Here is a 15397-nt window from a genome sequence, read left to right as displayed (position 1 = left end):
AAATTTAAAAAAGTTTTATTTAGTTTTAATGTAGTCCCACCATGAAGTCAAAGTTAAATAATTAACGAAATGTCCTATGTGATAGCAGTATAAGAACAAAGTTGATAATTTGGAGAAAAATACAAGTTTTAAAGACATAAAATCAACTGTAAATGTATCAATACATTTATTTATTATTTTTCTTACAATTTAAATGAAATATTTTCTATAGAACTAAGGAGAATTATAAATAAATGCATTGATGCATTCACGATTGATTTTATGTCTTTAGAGTTTGTACTTATTTTTCGGATAATCGACTTGCTTGTACTGCTGTCATGTAAGATATTCCGTTAATTATTTAACTTTGACCTCACGGTGAAACTATATGGAAATTATATAAAATTTTTTTGAATTCAAATATAACACTTTAAATTTTAAGGCCTAAACGTAGATCAATTTAATACTTTATCCTATATTAAATTTAATTATAAAGAAGAATAAACAATAATCTATATGTTGAATTATAACTTGACAATGAATATAAATTTTGATTACAGTAAACAAGATGAACCGAGCATGATGTTCTTTACGCGAGAGAGAGAGAGGAGAATGGAATTTCTACCAAAAAATTAAAAAAATTATTTAATCAATCAATATAATTTAATTACATCATAATCTTTGTTGGATCTTTTTTAAATTTACTTTCTGTGTATAGTCTCTATAATAGATCGTTCATTTCATTTGATAACATTAATGAAATATTTTTTTTGATAAAAAAAAAATAATAAAAACAAAGATAGATTTGAGTCCTTTCAATTTTTAGATTGACACAAAAATGTTACAATATTATAAGATATATTTTCCTTTCCTTTAAATAATTGTGAATCTATTTGTGATTTAGAAATTGTTTTACGGATAGGAACCTTCCTTTGCTGTATATTTTATATTTTATATCTTTTAAATAATTGGAAGACAGGTAGAAAAATCATACCATCAACAAAAAATGAAAAAACACAAATGAGAAGTGATAACAACATAAAAGGACTTGTTTTTATTATTGATATTATGTTTTATGGATAGTTTGATTACTCATACAAAACATATTTTATTTAGTTTATCTGTAGCTTAATAACTACAAATAATTGAGTATACTTAGATGATATTATTAACCTTAATATATTGAATACACAAATCGGACCGTCTAATCTGTATTAAAAAATTAAAAAATTTGAGGTTCAGAAGTCAGACTCTCCAAATTATGTACTTTCACAATTTTAAAAAGGTGAAAATTCAGGTGAAATCGAACTCACGTGAAGTTGATATCTGAGAGTTGTTAGATGAAAATTTAGTCAAATCAGTCAAATTATCTAACGGTTCTCAGGTATCAACTTTACATGAAATCGACTGCACCCGAATTTCACCTTTTAAAAAACATAAAAAATTATAATATTAAGATATATCAACACTTCTACTTCTATAACAAAAAATGAGCCTAATATATTTTTTCGACGAGATTAAATTTTATCGAAATACCGATTTTTTACACAGTTTTGGTATAAAATCTATTGAATTTAATTTCTATAGTAACTTCATATTACTAATTAATATAAAGTAGAAGAAACTAATTTATCTACGAGAATCTAGAATTTTTCTTATCCATCTATGGATCCAGATATATTTTTAAATTAATATTATATAATTATGTATAAATATATATTATTTAATTTATTTTATATAGAGTTACATATTTTCTTAGTCCGTTAGTGTTACGGCATTTTCTATGCCAATGACAATAAGGCGTGGGCACTCCAATTGACGTGTCAAGATCTCTTTATTATATTATATTTTTTATTTTTATTTATTTATATATTTTTATATTTATAAATCGCCGCTCTTCCCTCTTTTTCTTCTTATCTCTCTCTCACTCTGCTTCCAATTTTTTTTTTCCTTTCTTTCTTTTCTTTCTTTCTTTCTTTCTCGTTTTTGTTGTCATTATTCTCATTCTCTCTCTCTATCTCTCTGCGTCAGAGAAGATTTCCTTCCATCTTTCTATCGTAGTTAGGGTTTCGTTCCCTTTACTTCCAAATCAAAAACCACACCTTCGCAGGTACGTTCATATTCACACTCGCGCTTCAACGTTACTTCAATTCAATTCGCATTTTAATATTGCTTTGCTTGCTTTTTTTTTCTTTTTGTCCCCGCTTCAGTTACTGATTCCTCTGGATTCTGATTTGTTTCTCTCTCTGATATTTGAGCAATTTGCAATGTGGATTTGAATTTACTTTTTCCTTTTTTTTTTGTTTTTTAAATTTGTCCTATCTGTGGTTGCGTGTGGTTCATGATTATGGGTGAAACAGTGAGAAATGGACTTTCGAATTTAATTTTCTGGATTTATAATGAAGAATTCCAGCTCGTTGAGGTTGATGATCTGAATGGCTTGTTTTTGCCAAGACTCGAGGATATACTCGAATCTAAGGTTCATGAAACTGGGAATTTTGTTAACTTTCAGTCATGGCAGTTTTAGCTTAGCTTTTTATGTGCGTGGTCTAGAAACCGTGGTGCCCTATTGTTTGTGGTTTTCTTATTCAAATCATCCAATTTATGTTCTAAGTTTAAGTTAACATGTCTTATAAGTTGATATGGTTTGTTAATCTATCTGTATTTTCTTTGGTTCAGGCTGAATTATAGCTCGAGGTAATTAATTCAATTGGGAAGTTCCAAGTTTGTAATTCCTTTCCTTGATGGGGCTAGTAGTGATGATGATGGTGTTGGGGAAAGTAATGCCATTGGCATATAGGATGGGGGTCAAATCCATGAGAGTATAAGAAAGATCTGTCTCTCAATGCTTTGGCTGCCATTTTCTAAATTCTGGTGCATTTAAATCAGATGGGTTGAAGATATTTGAGTGCTTGCTAGTAAAGTAGCTTAGGGATGGCTATTGCTGGTCTGCACAATGTATCTGTACTCGAGTCTTCTTTCCTGAGGGATTCCCATTCCCAGTCATCCAGCAGGCGGGGAGATGGAAGGAGGGGAGGAACCCGGTCATCCGCACTCTTGCAAATGTGGCGAGAGCTTGAAGATGAACATGCGGTGAATCAGGTGCAAGGAAGGCCTGGTGAAGTACTACTTGAACAAAGGAGTGATGGGTTGATTTCTGACCTCTCACAGGCAGATTCTCCAGGTAGCCATGAGAGAGGACAGGATCGAATGCTAGATGACACAGTTTTGGGCGACACTGAATCTGAAACATGGTCACAGTCACAAAGTCAGAATGAATCCCATTACGATCATGAGGATTTAAACAACTCCAGCTGTGAAAACTCCTCTGATTTGGGAGAAGTTGAAAGGGAAAGAGTGAGGCAAATTTTTAGGGAATGGATGAGCAGTGGTGCTGGGGATCATGGATCAAACATTTCCCGGAGAAATAACAGTTCAAGGGGAGAATGGCTTGGTGAAACTGAGCAGGAAAGGGTGAGAATAATAAGGGAGTGGGTACAAATGAGTAGCCAGCACAGAGGTGTTTCTTCTGGGGAAACCAGGGAAGAGCAATCTGCTGAAATTGGTACACAAATTGAACGTGTTCGTGACGGCTTTGTTGTTAACCAGGGCGAGGGCCAGACTGAACATTTTCGTAGGGGAATCCGTAAATTATGCGGACGACAGGTTATGCTTGATATGCTGAAGAAGGCTGAGATGCAAAGGCAAAGAGAAATTCAAGAGTTGTTGAACCATCGGGCAGTATCTCATTTCCCCCATCGTAATCGCATTCAGGTTTGTTCTGCTCTGCAGATATTTTCTTTTCAATTGTATGTCTTCACTTTTCTGTACAATATGGTTGTTAACTATGAAAATTCGACTTTTGAGCTTTGTTAATTTGAATTGGGTAAAATATTTGCATCACTTGAGATGGAAGTACTTGTAGGGGAGAATAGAGTCAGAAAGTTCTTATTGAGAAACAATATCAAATATAAAATAATTTGGAAAATCTAGGAAATGATTAAAAGCAGAAATACTATAAATGCTTCCAGGAAATATAATTCAAAATTTAAGATTTAGTATAAATTGGAGGTTTGTACTCAAATTGATGAATGCTTCAAATTTCAAAATGTTTTCAGGCATTGCTTAGAGGCTGGTTCTTGAGAAATGATAGATCTGTTGATAATAACAGGTCCACTTCTGTCGCTGAAAGTGAACTAGGTTTATTGAGGCAAAGACAAACTGTATCAGAACTAAGGTATTAATTTCTTTATGAACGAATTTTATGAGAACTTTTACATATCTATTTCTCTCTGAAGCCTTTCAGCTCTCTGTCCCCTCTTCTTTCTTGAATAATAATAACTTTAGTATAATCACTTTTTTCATACTTTGACCTTGCTTACATATTGAAAAATAATATTCTCCAGCCCCATTTCCCATTAGTCCTGTAGAATGGTAATTGTTCTTGTGTTGTTATACCAGTTAAGTTAATGCTACTGATCCTTTTTCTCATCATATTGGAGCATGTGCTGATATTTACCATCCTTTATTCATTTTAGTGGTTTCATGTATATTTTTATACCAACGACATTTAATTTGTCTTCTGAACAGGGAAGGATTCTTCTCTAGGAAGGATAAAACTGGCTGCAGTCAAGCAACTGGCAACGTATCTGATATGTCACCTAACAGTGATATTGAATTTAATACGATTGAACAAACTGGTGCTAGCAATTCACATGTGGTCCCCACTGTGAATTCTGAACGGTCTGAATCTAATACCAGAAGAAATGATGGACTTGAGATGTTGGGAGGCCAGAATTGTTTGCAGGAAACAATGTCTGACAATCCAGATCAACAAGACACTACTGGTCGTGTAGAAGGAGCTCAGTTACAGAATTTGCAATTTGAACCAGTAAATCAGCTATCATCCAGTGTGGCCGCTGAAAGAAGAGATAGCACTGGGCAAAATGTTGATGTGAACCATGTGATGCCAGTTGAGGATACTGCTAGTGATCATGTGCAGCAAAGTTTGCAAACTGAAGATCCATTTCAGAGTGCTATGCCGGAATTCAGTGAGGCATACAATGATCGACTTCGATCGGGTGATATAAGTAATGGTGTAAATGACTCATCAAACCACAACCACCCAATGGAGGAAAATATTGTTGATATGAATCGGAATGAATCCGCTTCTCTGGTAGGAGAACAGCTGGAAGAAGATATTGAAAATGAAGGAAGTGTCTGGAATCAGAGTAACCGTGAATGGAGAAATAGCACTGAGGAAGGTGTAGATGATAATCAAGTCAGCAGTACATCAATGCAGTGGCCTGAAAATGAATTTGGAAATGAGGATGGAGAAAACTCTCGGCTGCAAGAAGGTCCTGAAGTCTGGCAAGAGGATGGTGGCTTCCAAGAGGCTGTAGAAAATTGGTTGGGGGCTCCTTCTGATCTTGAAAGTGCTCCAGTCGGTAGGATTCATGGATTTTACTTTCCAGATGACGACAATGTATATAGTGTTGAACTCAGAGAACTGCTTAATAGGTATGTAAATATGAGTGGAGAGTTTTTGTATTTATCCTTTTCATACTTGAAAATGTAATTTAAAATCAAATATTTCTGTTTATTCCACAGGAGAAGTGTCTCCAACCTCCTCCGTAGCAGTTTCCGCGATAGTCTTGACCAGTTGATACAATCATATGTTGTAAGACAAGGCCATAATCAGATGGAGTGGGAGCTACAAGAAACAACCCCGTCTTCTGCCTCTGTGGAACAGGACCTTGAACAGCAGAGTAGGGATCAGATTGTTGGTCAGGAGGGTACTGTTAATAGTCCACATGACCTACCTTCTTTACCTATTCCTCCTCCTTTGCCTCTTTGGGACCGGCACCCTCGCCGTGACAGCTGGTCACAGTCACAGAGTGACATGAATAATCAGCATCTAGGAGGAATTGTACGTTTTTTTTTTGTTTCACATCTTTAATAAAGTTAAAGGTGTCTGTGGCACACTGGCACTGGCATGATAATTGATTTATTATTAGTTTGTGTTAAAAATTTATTTGTATTTATTATTTGAATATTTTTTTCATTATTTTGGCAGGATTGGGAGGTTGTCAATGACTTGAGAATTGACATGTCTAGACTGCAGCAAAGGATGAACAATATGCAAAGAATGCTGGAGGCTTGTATGGATATGCAGCTGGAGTTGCAGCGTTCAATAAGGCAAGAAGTTTCTGCTGCCCTAAATCGTTCGACTGGTTCATCAGGTCTGTATTATTGTTTTGCACCTCGAGGTTTCTTTTCCAGTGCCTCTGATCTTTGGCCTTCTTTTAAAATTTATTTTTATATTTTACGTGATTGTGTTACTTATCTGTCCTCAATTATCCACTAACGTGACCAACTTAATCTTATTTCAGGAATAAATGAGTTCGAGTCATCAGATGAATCCAAATGGGAATGTGTGAGGAAAGGACTTTGCTGTATATGCTGTGAAAGCAATATTGATTCTTTGTTGTACAGGTACCATTCATTATCCCATGGTTGCATCTTTGCCAGTTTGCGCATGACTATAATATAGTCTCTTACAAATTACAATACCGTTGTGCATTGGTTGCAGATGTGGGCACTTGTGTACATGTTCTAAATGTGCCAATGAGTTGCTTCAAAGTAAAAGGAAGTGCCCGATGTGTCAAGCCCCTGTGGTGGAGGTTATACGTGCTTATTCTATACTATAGATTGACATAAATAAAGACCACACTCTTAACAAAATACAGGTTTCTAACAAGTTTTATCTCCTGGAAGTTTTCCAGTTACTCTATTTTTTATTATTTTTTAGTTTTTTCCTTCTGGTTTAATACCATGTTACTGTGTTTAATTTATGCTGAGTGCACCAATGGAACACATGATGGCAAATTTTTTGTGGCCATGATTCTGATATCATTATAAATATAAATAAAAATTATGTTTTGTTTCTGAATTTTCGATTTTCTCCTTTTAATTGATATACTGGATAGAAGATTCTGTGATTCTGTCCCTTTGTGTTTTGTGTGATTTTAGTGTTCTGAAATGTCATGATTCATGTCTGGGTTGTAAACTATACAATATTAAATTATAATTAGTTTGGCTCTGAATTACGTTGCTATGAACCTCGACAATGTTGATTTGTTGGAAACCAGCATTTTCTGTTTTTTTTTTTAGGTTATGCAGGTTTAAAACATATTCAAGTGTTCCCTGATTGATGATAGAGTAGAAGTTGCTTTACAAAATGACAGCGTGTCTCAACGGGAAAGATTTTGTTGGATCAGATATCATACATCGCGAAATGTTGATCAGATCTTTTTAAAATTTTTTATTTGTTCTTTTTTACTTTTGCTAGGTTGGTAGTTTGGTGAGACACCAAATATTGACATCGCTTTTAAGTTTTAACAATTTTATTAGCCACGGTAACTAACTAATTGCGAGTATCATTTTCAGTTGGGTGTAGGTTTGTGAGTTTGACCCAATAACATCCAATATACACGATTTTGGGTATAAGATAAGATCACAGGAACCTAAATAATTAGGCATTTATTAGGCCCAACATTGTCTTTTCGTAATGAATCGAACTCGTTCGTTGTATCGAGCAACCACAACCACACAACCAGGAAGGAATATAAAGAAAAAACTTATATTGAATTGATGTAGATTGCGTAGTCCAGAAAACTGGGTAATTTGATATTGTAAACTGGGTTTAGGTTAGAAGTTAATTGGCACAAATCAAGATTTATTGCGCTTGGCAAACATGATATCTGTTCAAACATTTCTTCTGATGATTAAATAAAAAGAAAATGTAATTTTTCGAAGCAACAATTTTGAGAAATTTATAATCAATATAATTTTGTATTGAATGTGAATTTTTTTTTCAAATGATACACAAACTTCTCTTTTGGCGTAACATATATGTGATATAACGAAAATGAAAATGTACTCATTGAAAATTCAATTTTGACACATTGATATCCAAACAAATTTACTTAAAAAAAATTGAAACTATAAATGGTAAGTGTGTGAAGTGTGAACTAGTCAAGTCTGTAGAAGTATTATTTAGCTTCAAACTAGAAAATAAAATTAAAGAAATAACTAAACTTATGTAACACGTAATTACATTACAGTTTACCCAACAAAACTAGAGCTCAAATAATATAATTTCTCCATCCACATCTAGAGATCTTAGGTTCAAATTTCAGTTAACTTTGAAAAAAAAAATAAAAAATTACATTTCAGTTTACAGGTGAAGCCGCAAGTAGCTATCTCTCAAGTTCTCAAGCGTTTATGCAAAGAGTGACTTGTTTGTGTTGCATGTCTACACTATGTATTTAATTTGGTGAATACTCAGGTATAGTCGACATGAAAAGTGGATAGCGGTTAGATGATTTAACTGATCTAACTACTATCAACTATTAACTTCACATGAAGTCTACTATATCTGAGTTTTCACCATTTAATTTACACGTCTGAGGAAACTGAATGTGAGGAAATCAAACTCATAGTCAGAAGCTAAGTGATCTCCTCAACCCAGTTACTTCTCTTCTCTCATCACTACTCACCGCTCTTTCATCAGTTTGAGACTCTTGTAACTGAATTTCAACTACCTCTCTTCTTATTCTTGTTTCTCCCTCATCATTCTCTTCTTCTTCACAAACCTTGGGGCATCTGCACACGGGGCATGTCACGTGAGTGAGGAGCCACGTGTCAATGCAGTTAGGATGGAACACGTGTTTGCAGTGAGGTATCATTTTTACCGTTTCACCCTCGCGAAGCTCTTCCAAACATATCACGCACTCCTCTTCCTGCTCTTTCACCTTCCTCTTCCCCCTACTGTACGCAACTGTCGGCAGCGCCCACTTCTCCGTCGTTTCCTCCGAGCAACGGCTTCTGCTGCCGGACGACGAGAATTGGCGGAGGAAGAGGAGGATGAAGGCCAGGAAGAACAGCGTGGTGAGGAGGATGATGAAGGCGTAGGCTACGTTTGAACTGAACATCGGACGAGCTGATACTTGCAATGACGATGATCCATACATGGCCATCGCCGGAGTTGACGACGCTGACGGCGGAGGCGGCGGCGGTGAAGATATTGGAACATCCTTGTTGAGGAGTAGTAGCACTCTGCGGTTCTGGAATTCCATCATCACCATCATGTATGTGTATCTTTCTCTGTTGATTTTCTCGGGAAAAACAAAGAAACAAACAAAAACGAAGAACAATGTGAAGATATTAAGAAAATCTAGAGAGAGAGAGAGAGAGAAAGAGAGAGTTACTGTAAATTGTGAAGTAGTGTTTAGTTTATCATGTTATTCATTTTCCGAATATATATACACTAAGGAGTTGCATCCTCATATTCTAATTAACGAATTAACAGTAGTAGATTTGTTTCCATTAATACTGATGAATATTCTAAGCATCATTGTTAAGAATCATCATTCACGGACTCACTTCTTTTCTGTGGTTTCTCCTTATTTTGAGGTCCTGACTTAGTACACAATATTTATATAAAATTTTGATGAAATTAAATAATAATTACTACTAGAATTAAATGTTTTGCATGGAATTTTATTTTATAATACGTGCTAACCTTGTGAGGATAAGGAAGATTAGTAAGTTTTGAAGGAGCATTATTATTGAAATGAAGAGAGAGTAGAAATAGAAATGGAGTAATAATGCATCATGTATCGAAATGATTGAGATGTGGAGTGAGATGATTATAAGGACAGAATGTGGAGACCACAACCATATGTAATTAAATTTGATCGGTGAGTCTGGACGATGCAGGAATGTTGCAGATTCACAAGGGAATATGAAATATTTATTGTGATTTATCATTTCATACTATCATTTTTTCTTTTCTTTTCTTTTTGGACTCTTATCAAAACATTTTTGTTCGGTGAAAACCCAATTGAAGTCGACTTCACGTGAAATTGATATTTCAGAGTTGTTAGATGAAAATTTAGTCAAATCAATTAAATTATCTAACGGCGTAAAGTCGACTGCACCTAAAATTTTCACCTTTTTCTTTATTATTCAACTGTCAAGTGTCAAGCCATGGACAGTTCAGGTTAAGACTTCCAAGTTGCCAAGTGTTGTTTGCATAACTTCAATTTTTGTGTGTGTGTCAATATATATATTTTCATTTGTTATCAATTATTTTTAATTATAAAAGTGAAAAAATATATATGAGAGACATGCACATACCATTGTTAAGGTTTGTTTTAAAAGATGTGGAAACATATGTTAAAGTTAATTACATATTTAACAATTAGTCAGTAGTATTATATTGATAAAACTTAAGTGAAGTCGACTTTACATAAAATTGATATCTAAGAATTATTAGATAAAAATTAGTCAAATTATCTAATAGTTCTTAAGTATCAACTTCACGTGAAATCGACTGTACCTGAATTTCCACCTATTTAAAAGTATAAATTTAAAATATATTATTAAATTATTAAATTAAAAAAATTAGATTAATAACTAAAAATATTGACCAAAATTAATAAATTATACTAGCACTTAAACTTTTCTTTAAAGTTTCTATGCAGGAAAACAAATTGTTTTAGTTTTCAAGAATGATAAATCAGAAAAAAACATAAAGTATCATTGAAAATCTAACTAATAAATATGTATAAAATTATTGTAAGTTAATTAACAGTATGTATTAATTAATTATTTCAATTACTTAACTCATTTTATGTGGTTTCTTTCTTTGTCCTTATCGTTTCTGACCTTGAGAATAAGCACTGTGAGTATCAGTATATTCGGATTTGAAAACATGAGTGAACAAACATTGAATTCTTGTAATCTCTAGAAACCCCTTCAAAAATTTCATACCCATACTGGCGCATTTCTCTATCCTCTATATTTTATAGTAGTTAAAAATTAATTGTTGTCTAAATAAATAGCATAAATGTTTTTCTATTAATTTTTTTTGTTTCTCACAATATTTCCCAACCCGATAGATCAAGGACTAATTCGTTGCGGATCTGAGCTCCATTTAAGAGTCTTTCACTGATCAATGGATTGCTGCATGCATAAGACGGGATTCAAAACCCCCGCACTTACTTAAGCGGATGAGTGAGCTGACCACTCGACCAACCCAAGTTGGTTTTTTTATTAATGAATGATAGAGAGACGCAAACTAAGTGCTGAACACAAAAACATTGCTGGGCATAGAGCCCAAACAACATTTAGGGCTGGCCCATCATTGGACCCAAACATGTTTCTCTCTCTCTCGTGGTGCTCGTGGTTATGTAAGTTATGCATGTCTTGGTCCCCTGGGAAAGCAACGAGAGCTACCACTTACAACTGAACGTGACTCTTATTCTATCATATCACTATGATATCAAACATGTGGAGACCATGCTATCTCTCTCTCTCTCTCTCTCTCTCACTCCCTACTCCCTTATTAGCTTCTTATTTTCCTTCTGTTGCTTTCAAAACTCTTGTTTTCTTTTCACCCCAACAATATATAACCCTAATTAATCACCACCAATTAGATAAGTGCCAACAATAATATTTACCAGCTAGGATTTCTTAGAATCTTCTCCTTCAACTATTGAATAAATGACCATTTGTACCTATAAAAAATGAAAACGCTGACATATATATACCTATATTAAATAAAAACTAAATTTGTACCCACACAAGATATTTTTTGTGTGACAAAAGTACTCTGTCTTTAGAGGGTTAGAGTGCCATGTAGGATAATTTTGTTTTTCATCCTTGTGCCAACAATGTATCTTTTGAACAAGATGGGATAAATTAATGACTAAACCGAAAGTTGAGAGGAATGGAATAATAATTATAATATAATGAAGCTCAAATTCTTGGAAGATATAGTCTTTGAAACTATCATATAAAAGTGATGAAGTATAGTTAATTAATTAATTAATGAGATGGTTTTTGGAATATATATAATTGAGTGAAAGCAAGATCAAAATTTGGTATAGTTAGACTCGATCATTACAAAGTATATATTGCAAACTGTCAAAGAATAATTAAATAAAAAAATAATGATAAGACCGATTGAATTGCAAACTAGCATCTTCGCTATTTCTACCTACATAAAAATTATTATCTTAAATTTGAGAAAAATATAAGGTCATATATAAAAAATAAAACTAGATAGAATCAATTTACGACTAAATAAATTAGATGATCGATTATCCATATATTCTTAACCAAAAAATGATTAAAAAAAAAGAAAAAAAAAATCTCATATACTTTTACATCTCTTGTTATTGTTAACCCTAGAAAGCTCAAACATGGATTGGAAGAAAGACTCTACCTCCTCATCATCATGCTTTATCATCACTCCAAAGTTGAACTCAATCTCTTGTGATGATGATGATGATGATGATCTTTTCATATGTTGTGATGATCTTCTCCTTTTCTTTCTTGGGGCATTTGGACAATTCTCAATTTTAGGAATCTTGTTCCATTGCCATATTGGGGTTTTGAACCCTTCTTCTTCTTCTAACTCCTCCACAACAACAACCTCTTCTTCTAGAACCTTCTTTCGCTTCGAATCTCCTTCTCCTCTTCCTCTTCCTCCTCCTCGCATATGAATAACACTTGATTCTTCCATTAGTGAAGGATCTTGAATGAGCATAGCTAGCAAGCTTCACTAATATTATAAAGTAACACAAACAAAAAAACACAATAAGATATAATAAAATAATGTATATATAGTTATCATATGATTGAGAAGGGGTAGATAGTGATGAGTAGATTGGGGAAATGGGGAAGTATAGCTTTTGGTACAAATTATTTGATACCTTTTTAGACATAGTTGCTAAGAGACTTTATGTGAGGCTTTTTGCTTGAATGTTGAAAGTTGAAAGAGGGAGTGACAGTGCCGTGCGGTTGTAGTTGGCATTTGGCAATGACAATTGACATATGCATGTGACAACAATGAAACTCACTCTTCCAATACCATTTTTGTGTAATCTAATTCTTCCACTCATTTGGCTCCCTTGTCTAATTGTATAATTGATAATTCAACTCCGAATGTTACTTCCTATATTTTGGAATATCAATATATATAGTTAATGGGAAAAACATATAATGCCACCGGTATATATTATGAATTCTTTTAAATGGATTTGTTCTGTGTTTTTGTGGTGGGCTATTTACCTCAATAAAATATGTATTAGAAGTTTTAAGTGTAGTCATGATAGTTGCTATAATTACTTGATAATTCTTATTTTTGAGTTTTTTTTTTAAATTAAATTATATTTACACAGTTTTCATATATATATATATATATATATATATATATAATGTGTGTGTGTGTGTCATATAAAATGTCATCTAGGAAAACTTTGCAGGAAGATTGGTGAGAGTGTTTTCAATAAAAAGAAAACATATGTTAAAGTATATATTTGGTAAAAATATTTAAAGAGCCACTCACATAAACATATTTAAGACGTCTTTTTTTAAAGTTATTTTTTTAATAATTAAAATTTAATTTATATAATCGATTAAATTATATTATTTTTGTCAAAATTAGATCAAATAAATTTATTTAACCACAAAATTGATAAACTAAATTTTAAATTGATCTAAATTAATATTTTTTATAAAAATAATTACAATATCATTGTTATAGCAAATGACTTACAATATATATATATATATATATATATATATATATATATATATATATATATAATTTTAAATCTTAACTCTTTTCTTCTCTCTATGCAGTCATAGGATTAAAATTTAGAATTTTTAAAATTAATATATATAATCAAAAGATTTTAGTCATTTTTTATAATAAGAGTATTATAGTCATTTTTTATAAAAAAATATTAATTTATATCAATTCAATATTTGATTTACCGATTTTTCAGTTAAACTGGTTTGTTTGGTCTAATTTTGACAAAAATAACATAATTTAATCGATTATATAGATTGAATTTTAATTATTAAAAAACGTCTTTTTTTAAAGATATTTTAAACGTCTTTACGTGAGTGGCTCTTAAATATTTAAACTATGTTAGAGGTATAAGATTTAATGTTCGTGTATCTTAAGTGATTAGATTCTCAATTTGTTCAAGAGAATTTATGTAATCTCTTACTACTAATAGATAATCAAGAGGTGAATATCAAAATTTGAAATTAAAAATATAATAATTATTATAGGAGCAAATAATTTTTTTTGTGAATCATAAAAAAAAAGTCAATTATCACCCGATTTTTTTACAGAAATAAGATAAAAATATATGTTACATTTAATTTTATAGACTTGCATGCTAAATGTGTGGACTGGTTTTGGGTTAATATTGCTGAAAATTCTAATTGTTGATAAAGAATGAATATGCATAATTGTGTTTTTTAATAGAAAATTAGAAAGCCTTGTTCTCAAACTAAAGACCTTATTTTTGGATAAGACTAATTTTATATTGAAGCTAGAGATATCTATTAGGACTTCACCAAATTTGTTATGACTATAAAGAAAATGAAATTATGTATAATTGAAGCCTGACTGCCTATCCGATTCTTAAAACTAATTTTTCTAAATTGAATTTGTCAAAGTTATTATGATTACATTTTAATTTCGGTTACTATTATTGTTAACATTATCTTATGCAGATAAAAGAAGTTCTAGATAGTTTGTTAAGATTCTCTCTATTTTTTTATATTTTTAATTATATATATGTTACAGATTTTGAATCACTATACAGATAAAATTATTTAATTATATTCTTCTAGTCATGAAATAGTTTTATAATTGAGATTATTATTATTAGCTTTACACATTAGAATTATGTTGGATTATATTATTTGAATTTACATGTTATGAAAACATATTAAAAATTTGTGGCTTGAATTTATAATTTTGTAGGATTATAACTATATAAAACTTGTTAGATATATTATTTTTTGAAATACAATGTTGGGTATTTTTGCAAAATTCTATTTTGAGAAGGAAATCTTTGATATTATAGTATTTGTATATATATAAATTATTATTTATAACGAAAATAATTTTTGTAAAAATTAATAAAAGAAAAATCTGATGCTAAAAATATTGTGACAGTTTTGATCTGCCACAAATCTTTAAAAAGATAAATTTAATGTTAAAGAAATTGTGACAATTTAAAATAGTTATTAAATATAGAAAAAATATCATAGAAATTAGTAATTTAGAAGTAAATTTAAATGATTGCTAGATATATTGTGACAATTTAAAATAATTATTAAATATATGAAAAAAATTATCACATAATTTAGCAATTTAGTGACAAATTCAAATCGTCGTTAAATATAACATAAAAGACACCCTACTACTACTAACTAACCGTAATAGAACTTAAAAAAAAATTTGAAGCAAAAAATGTAACGAAATTTATTTATTTTTTAATCAAAATTCTTTATTGTTTAAAAATCTTTATAAGCATGATAC

The 15397-nt window shown here is 31.6% G+C and overlaps 2 protein-coding genes across 2 annotated transcripts; one reads left to right on the top strand and one right to left on the bottom strand.

Annotated features, from left to right (window-relative positions):
* Positions 1-1898: 1898 nt before the first annotated feature.
* Positions 1899-6931, top strand: LOC130969016 (uncharacterized). Its single transcript, XM_057894566.1, has 8 exons — positions 1899-2089; positions 2659-3753; positions 4098-4216; positions 4570-5499; positions 5590-5908; positions 6056-6221; positions 6372-6474; positions 6572-6931. The coding sequence occupies exons 2-8, from the start codon at positions 2914-2916 to the stop codon at positions 6687-6689; spliced, it is 2595 nt and encodes an 864-aa protein (XP_057750549.1). The 5' UTR covers positions 1899-2089; positions 2659-2913; the 3' UTR covers positions 6690-6931.
* A 1552-nt stretch (positions 6932-8483) lies between these two features.
* Positions 8484-9128, bottom strand: LOC130968987 (RING-H2 finger protein ATL57). The gene has a single exon (XM_057894527.1). It carries the CDS (start codon positions 9126-9128, stop codon positions 8484-8486), a length of 645 nt encoding a protein of 214 aa, XP_057750510.1.
* Positions 9129-15397: the final 6269 nt, after the last annotated feature.

This window comes from Arachis stenosperma, chromosome 3 (genome assembly GCF_014773155.1).
Source record: "Arachis stenosperma cultivar V10309 chromosome 3, arast.V10309.gnm1.PFL2, whole genome shotgun sequence".
NCBI classification, from domain to species: Eukaryota; Viridiplantae; Streptophyta; class Magnoliopsida; order Fabales; family Fabaceae; genus Arachis; species Arachis stenosperma.
Note: the sequence above shows the minus strand (reverse complement) of the source record. Positions and strands in the feature narration are given on the sequence as shown.

Coding starts and splice junctions, on each gene's coding strand:
- LOC130969016 (XM_057894566.1), top strand. CDS start 2,914: ATGGCTATTGCTGGTCTGCACAATGTATCTGTACTCGAGTCTTCTTTC. Junction 6,222..6,371: donor TCGTTCGACTGGTTCATCAG/GTCTGTATTATT, acceptor ATCTTATTTCAG/GAATAAATGAGTTCGAGTCA. Junction 6,475..6,571: donor ATTGATTCTTTGTTGTACAG/GTACCATTCATT, acceptor CATTGGTTGCAG/ATGTGGGCACTTGTGTACAT.
- LOC130968987 (XM_057894527.1), bottom strand. CDS start 9,128: ATGGTGATGATGGAATTCCAGAACCGCAGAGTGCTACTACTCCTCAAC.